At 37.1% G+C, this 6,650-nt stretch overlaps 2 protein-coding genes across 4 annotated transcripts; one reads left to right on the plus strand and one right to left on the minus strand.

Moving 5' to 3' along the window:
- Positions 1–260: 260 nt before the first annotated feature.
- Positions 261–1,789, plus strand: LOC113705255 (transcription factor bHLH118-like). Of its 3 annotated transcripts, none has more exons than XM_027227047.2 (3): positions 261–713; positions 896–1,237; positions 1,342–1,789. In XM_027227047.2, exons 1-3 carry the CDS (start codon positions 414–416, stop codon positions 1,390–1,392), a joined length of 693 nt encoding a protein of 230 aa, XP_027082848.1. In that variant the 5' UTR covers positions 261–413; the 3' UTR covers positions 1,393–1,789. The 3 variants fall into 3 exon arrangements, with proteins under 3 accessions (XP_027082848.1, XP_027082849.1, XP_027082846.1); XM_027227048.2 differs by having other exon boundaries at positions 262–713; positions 1,355–1,789; XM_027227045.2 differs by having other exon boundaries at positions 267–713; positions 1,370–1,789.
- A 401-nt stretch (positions 1,790–2,190) lies between these two features.
- Positions 2,191–3,958, minus strand: LOC113705254 (leucoanthocyanidin dioxygenase-like). Its single transcript, XM_027227044.2, has 2 exons — positions 3,300–3,958; positions 2,191–3,025 (listed from the first exon to the last, which is right to left on the minus strand). Exons 1-2 carry the CDS (start codon positions 3,797–3,799, stop codon positions 2,398–2,400), a joined length of 1,128 nt encoding a protein of 375 aa, XP_027082845.1. The 5' UTR covers positions 3,800–3,958; the 3' UTR covers positions 2,191–2,397.
- Between the last annotated feature and the right edge of the window lie 2,692 nt (positions 3,959–6,650).

The raw sequence follows: 6,650 nt of genomic DNA on the forward strand, positions 1-6,650 counted from the left end.
ATTAAATAATAGCACTAGAAAACTATAATAACATGTGATGGCTAACCTAATTTTACTACTAATTAAAAACCCTAAAATGCTTTTTATGAGCAACTTTATTAATGGTACGGAGTTAGGTCCAAAATCTAGGGTTCAATGCTCCACGTCAAAATGCATACTATAACAACAAAAGTAGGATGAAACCAAAATTTTTTGTAAATTTCCTTCAAAACATAAGGGATTAAACTGAGACTACACTAAACATAATGGAGGAAAGGTAAAATGTTCCCTTTAAAAACTTGAGGAAGAAACCCAAGTCAAGTCGCCAATCATTTTCTCCCAGATCCTCAAAAACTTTGGACCAGTAATATTCATCTTCGGCTCTTTTTTCTCCATCTTTGGCCTAGAAAGATTTGATGTTTTAGCTAACAATCATGTTTTCAATGGAACACGATGAACTATTCCGCTTCCTCTCTATTCCTCCCCAGCAGCAGATCCCACAGGATACACCCCTAATGGCTCGGGCGCCTAATGCAAACTCCTGTAAGCCAAAATCTTGCACGAAGAAAAGGAAGTCATCGGTTGCTTTTGGTGACAATAATGTTCTTGACAATGAGAGTCCAGTAGAGCACAAAAAGCGGATTATACACCGAGATGTTGAAAGACAAAGAAGACAAGAAATGGCTGCTCTTTATCAATCTCTCCGATCACTGGTCCCTGATGAGTATCTCCAGGTACTTCAATTTTTCTTCTGTTGAATTTATAACAACAAGAAAAGAAAAGAAACTTTCGATTCGCAGACGCTTAACTGGGCTATATTCGACTCTCGGTGTCTCATCACTGGAACTTTTTTGCATTGAAATATGCTGAAAACCATAATAAATTTATTGCCGCAAAATTTCTTGATACGTTTTAGGGAAAGAGATCGACATCTGATCACATGCATGGGACAGTTAAATATGTAAGACATATGAAAAGAAAGGTAGATGAGCTGATAAGTAAGAGAGACGAACTCCAAGAACTCATGAAACCTGGCTGCAGTTTCAGTATGTTAACAGAATTTACAGTTAGTCTCAACAAGACTAGTGTAAGAGTGCAAAGTAGCACTACAGGGATGCAGATAATTTTGAAGACTACTTTAAGAGGAGGGCTGCCTCTATCAAAATTTCTCAGCGTTCTTAATGGAGAAGGCTTATCAGTTATAAGTTGCGTTTCCACCAACGCCAATGAAGGACAACTTCATGTTATGGAATCCGAGGTACCGTAAGAAATATTATGATAATGTCCTCAGTTATTTATTTCGTGTAGAATGTATATTATTATTACTGTTTGGTTTACTTTAGATTCTGATAGCATAAATAGTCTATTTATATAGGAACTCGTATGACAGGTGGATCAGGGGAGGAGCTTTGATCAAACTAAGCTGCAGAAGAGATTGAAGGAATTGCTATACAACCTATAAGCCCGAACCTATTCTCATTCTTGAAATTCTGTTATTTCCAGTATATAAGGATTGAATAAATTGAACTTTCAATGTGTGCAGTTAAATCGAACGCAAATAGTTTGTGAGCCTTCTCATGTGCATCTTGTTACACAGCTGTTTAATTCTCCAACAGCAAGAAAGGCCTTCGTTTAAGGGTCTCAAAGATCTGCTACCATGGAAGGATGTTCTTCTGATTCAAGTACATAAATAGTATAGTTTCTTGTGCTTGCCATCCAATTGAACTTCAAAATTGATTTGCTCTAGGTTGCTGGTTGTATGGACCGCATGATTTCAAAATTATTATCATTTCGAGTCTTTCATCAACAACTGATTGGCGTAGTTGGATGAATATACATTTTGCTGCATGTTCAGCCTGGCCTCCATAAATTATGCATTAAGTACCCACTTGTTTTTATGGTTCACAGAGATAGATGGGCTCCCTTCGATGTCAGCAGAGAGAACATTTAATGACCAACAAAATTGAAGTTTCAGTTAAACGAAGGAAACTTACTGAAATTCCAGTTGCAATAAGAATCGAATAGTTCAAATGGTACCTTTATATGTCTTAGAATTTTTCAAATTCAGACACAAATTTTTGTGTTGTGTTTCTGAAAATGGATTGCTTGGATCTTTTCTTTGTTCAATACCCAACTGGATTGCAGTTGATTGAATTTCATTGATGCCTGAACAGAATATTAGTAGCCTAAAACACATTCAGGAACAGATGATTAATAAATACATGATTTTATTCGATGCAAAGCAAAGCACGTAATAACTTTAGAGGACATAAGGACCAACTTCAAGGAATAATGAAACACAGCAAAATGGCGCTTGAACCAGTTGCAAACCGGACTCCCAAACGAGAACAAGTAGAAAAGGTTATTAATTAGCTTGGTGCAACTTGGATTAGCAGAAAAAGTAGGAGGGATCTCCATTCACGAACGTTTACCATCTTCACGAGGTTGATTGTCTTCAGGAGATTTATTGTCCTCAGTGGATTGATTTTTTTCAACAGCTTCCTCGGTTTTCCTGAACAGTTTATGGTCAATATGCTGCGCAAACGTTCGAGGCAGGTAGCGAGGGGGCTCAGTCTCTGAAACTGTCTCAGGCAGTGGTTTGAGGATGATCTTCTCCTTTGGTGGTTCACAGAAAACTGCCCAAGAGATTCTTACTTTGTCTTTGTTCACAAGGCTTCTATGAAGAATGCTCTTGTATTTTCCATTGCTTAGAATCTCAATGGTGTCCCCAATGTGCATGATAATGGAATTGGGGACACATTTGGCAGTAATCCACTTGTCCTCATAGAACAATTGCAGGCCAGGCACCATATTGTGAAGGATGAAAGTCAGAGAACTGACATCAGTGTGAGCTTCAACACCCAATGCTAGCTCCGGTTGAGGGCATTTGGGGTAGTAGTTAATCTTCATTTGCAGAATTAACTCTTCGATACCACCAACTTCCTTTTCTAGCCTGCCTTCTTCTAATCCCAAGCCAAGAGACAGCACAGCTAATAGCTTGGTTGCCAAGCCCCTCAATTGCTTTGCATACTCACTCGCTGCAGGGCTGGAAGTGGCATAATTTGGAGACTTAATAAAGCTGATCAAGAGGGATAAAAATTGAACTTGAAAGCAGAAAGCAGAAATACTATGAGCTGATGACATTTTGTGCATAAGAGTTCTATTTCAGATGATATCTACATGAGAATATATGCTAATGTCTTCGAAGTCAAGGAAATCTGAAAGCACCAAATTAACGTCCATGGATTTAAATTGTGTTTTAGCTTGAGATTGATTAAATCTTTCCTTGTAAATTTTGAGGCATGTTAAGAAGTACTGACATATAGTCTTCTGGAGTCTTGGGCCAAATCGACAAATCCCGCTTGTCCTCGGGGAAAACACAATGGAAAAAGTAGTCCTCCCATTCAAGCTGACCACTGGCAGTGTTTGCTAGTTTGCTGCCGTATCCTTGCAGTTTGCCTGATGCCTGATCATTGGCATACTTCTCCTTTTCCTCAAAGGGTGAATTGAAGAAGGCCTCTCCAGCAACCTTGACTCGATTAATGAGCTCATTTGATATGCCATGGTTGACAAGGTGCATCACTCCCCACTCCATGGCAGCCTTCTTCAACTCGTTGTGACATCTCTCACGAACAGCTTCGTCCTCTGCTTCAATGTCCCCCAAATCAATGGTTGGCACCTGAGGCCCTTCGTTGTTTTTCTCTTCCTCAAAGACGTTACCCATGTTCGTCAGCTCTTGCCTCACATACTCTTTTGGTATTAATTGAATCCCACTGTTGGCCAACCTCTCAACTCTTGAAGTCACCGCAGCAGTGGTCATTTTTCCTGTATGTTACTCTACCCGATTACCTACTTTTGATATCGCTTTTTCTATTTAACAGGGTATATCTAAAGCCTGCCGAACCAATTTTAACACTGCCCAAAATTCTTGACTAGGGGCTATATATAAGCTATGCCTCTGCTAAATTTATCTGCAAGTTTCTTGATTTTCCATGTGTTGGCGTACTTTGTACGTTATTCCCTGATGGAGTTGAGTACTAATGTACTTAGAAGTCATCCTAGATACGACCAAATGGTAGCTAAGGTTAATTGACTGGCTGGTGACGGCACGAGGGGCGTCTGACCATGACCATCCTTCAAACACAGGCAGTCAGCCAGCCAACTAAGTTGGCAAATTCTTGCAGATGTATGGTACTAACAGAAGAAAATTACGCACCCCCCTTGCAGTAACCTTGGGATTGATAGATGGCTCTAAATAATAATAAATAATATACCAGAAGATGCAGCAGAGCAAAGCACCAACTACCATTCACGTGTTAGCTAACTAAATTTGAGGTTTGCATCAGGGGCTTAAGACATCCAACAACCAAGCCGGCCCACCTACGCTTGCAACTTGGCAGGTTCTCCTGCTAAACAAATCAACTTCTAATCTTTGTTTTTATTAGTCTTGCAAGTACTATTACTGTTTTTGGATTGAGTGGGTAATCAATGCGCTATTTGCAAAATTGGTGCTGTCAATTTTAGGTAAAACGACTTGCAAGTTTATTTTGGCCAAGATCGATCCCACTCTCTTCTTCTCAAATCATTTTGGTTAAATTGGCAAAGCGTTAGATAAGTGACAGTAAAGTTTCCGATTTTACTCCCAAACCATATCCTTTTCCTTTTCCCATTTTGAGACTTGAATCTCTCTCAAATCATAAATAAATAAGGATTTTTCTAATGAGTGTCCAAATAGCACTTTTTAACACACCTAAAATATATCTAACCTACCGAATATATACAAATGCTAACAATTATTATTATCTCTTACATTTATATATTTTTCTGTTTAATATTATATGCTCTTTTTTGTATTTATTTATTTTCCTTAATTAATCTTATATTTCTAAAAATATGATATCAAAATATATTTTAACGATTGTCCAATAGTCACCCGTTAGATAAACCCAATAAATAAATAGAATATCCTGATTGCTTCAATTCCACTCGTTTAAGCTTGAGCAAACTCAAGCCCAATTGAGTTCGGACTCAAACTCGATGTATTGAGCTCGATTAGAAAAGGAGGTATTTTGGAAATTTACAAGAACTTAATACCTATATATGTAATTTAACATACACTATATATATATATATATATATATATATATATATATATATATATATATATATATATATATATAATATGTACTGCTCAATAAGACTCAACGAACTATCGACTTTAATTAAAAATGATCGATACTCGACTCATTTGGTTAAACGAGCCACTCGAGATTGACTCGAACTCGGTCAACGCTAAGTCGAGTAAATCGTTTGATCGATCAGTTCATGAGCAACTCGCGAGCTGCTCGGTTGGTTTACACCTGTAACCACTAGTAGGTTTCTAAAAACTTCCATTCATTAACGAGTGGAGCTCTACCCGAGTTTCCTAGAAAAAGGATTCCATAATTATCGTAGCAATTAAAAATTGACCATTTCACTTTCACTTGATCCATGCATCATGCATAGAAATGGGACATTATGAGACTTGGGTAGGACCAAGCTAAATCAAACCAACACTACACTTGCCCGATGAGCCGCATCCGTGAGGCCCAGATATGTAACGCCCACTGGGGTTGCTGCCGTTTATCTTATCTAGGGGAGCTAATAGAGATGTTTAGGTCGGGTTTTGAAAAGTTCAAATTCAGCTCACAAAATAAAGCATAGCTTTTGGACTTTCGAACTTAAACGTTGGGCTCCATTTACAATGTTCACACTTAGCTGACAAAAATGTTGGAGCTTCGAGTCTAATTTTGATGTGGTCCAAACTCAACACACACACACACACACACATTCTAGGTCAAATAAATATATAGGTAAAATATAATATATATATATATATATGCATAAAAAAGTATATGAACACGTAAAAATTAAGAATTAATTTTCTATACACTAACAATATATACATTTTCACTATTAGATACATAATTCAAATTTGAATTTGAAACTCAAATTTTGTATATGTGTTGTATATCCAACTGTGATAGTGAATACACCATCAATGTATCTAAGATTTCCTCAAAAATTAATTGAAATTTGCATCAAAAGTTATTATTATATTAGTATTTAAATTTATTATATTAGTATCTACATTTATTTAGTTAAAAGTTAAAACACACGCTGTTATATATAGTTGAAGTACTCTTGACAATCGTGAAATCGCTACATTCGCCACGGTGGCACCTAGATTCATAAGCATTGTACGGTATAATTTACCATACATCTACGTTCACAAATGGCTTGAACTTGCAGACTAAAAAAACAAAAAGACATAGCATGAACATGACCAATTCCTTGGATGCTTAGTTTTGCTCATGCAATTGAACATGCAAGCAGCGTCCTTCCACAAAAAAAAAAAAAAAAAAACATATAAGCGGCGTAACTAATGTAACTTTTTGTGGAAATTAGCTTGTCATTGTATGAGCAAGTAGAGTTATCAAGAAATGGTTTATAGCGAATTTGCTTCTTTCGATAACGTGTCAGCAATTTTGAGATTCTAAGGGAAAACTGGGTGCTGAATGCTGATTTGGCAATCAGACACAGTACTACAGTACAGGAACAAAAATCAGTCTTGATTTTCTTGAAAATCAGGCCAATGTGTCTGTACAAATTCCCTCCACAAATCTTCATCT

Source organism: Coffea arabica, chromosome 8c (genome assembly GCF_036785885.1).
Source record: "Coffea arabica cultivar ET-39 chromosome 8c, Coffea Arabica ET-39 HiFi, whole genome shotgun sequence".
NCBI lineage: Eukaryota > Viridiplantae > Streptophyta > Magnoliopsida > Gentianales > Rubiaceae > Coffea > Coffea arabica.

Bases quoted from the DNA above. Each gene is read 5' to 3' on its own strand.
- LOC113705254 (XM_027227044.2), bottom strand. From the start codon at position 3,799: ATGACCACTGCTGCGGTGACTTCAAGAGTTGAGAGGTTGGCCAACAGT. The intron at 3,026-3,299 runs GTCAGTACTTCT...TGCCACTTCCAG, and splicing joins AAGACTCCAGAAGACTATAT to CCCTGCAGCGAGTGAGTATG.
- LOC113705255 (XM_027227045.2), top strand. From the start codon at position 414: ATGTTTTCAATGGAACACGATGAACTATTCCGCTTCCTCTCTATTCCT. The intron at 714-895 runs GTACTTCAATTT...GATACGTTTTAG, and splicing joins TCCCTGATGAGTATCTCCAG to GGAAAGAGATCGACATCTGA. The intron at 1,238-1,369 runs GTACCGTAAGAA...CTCGTATGACAG, and splicing joins TTCATGTTATGGAATCCGAG to GTGGATCAGGGGAGGAGCTT.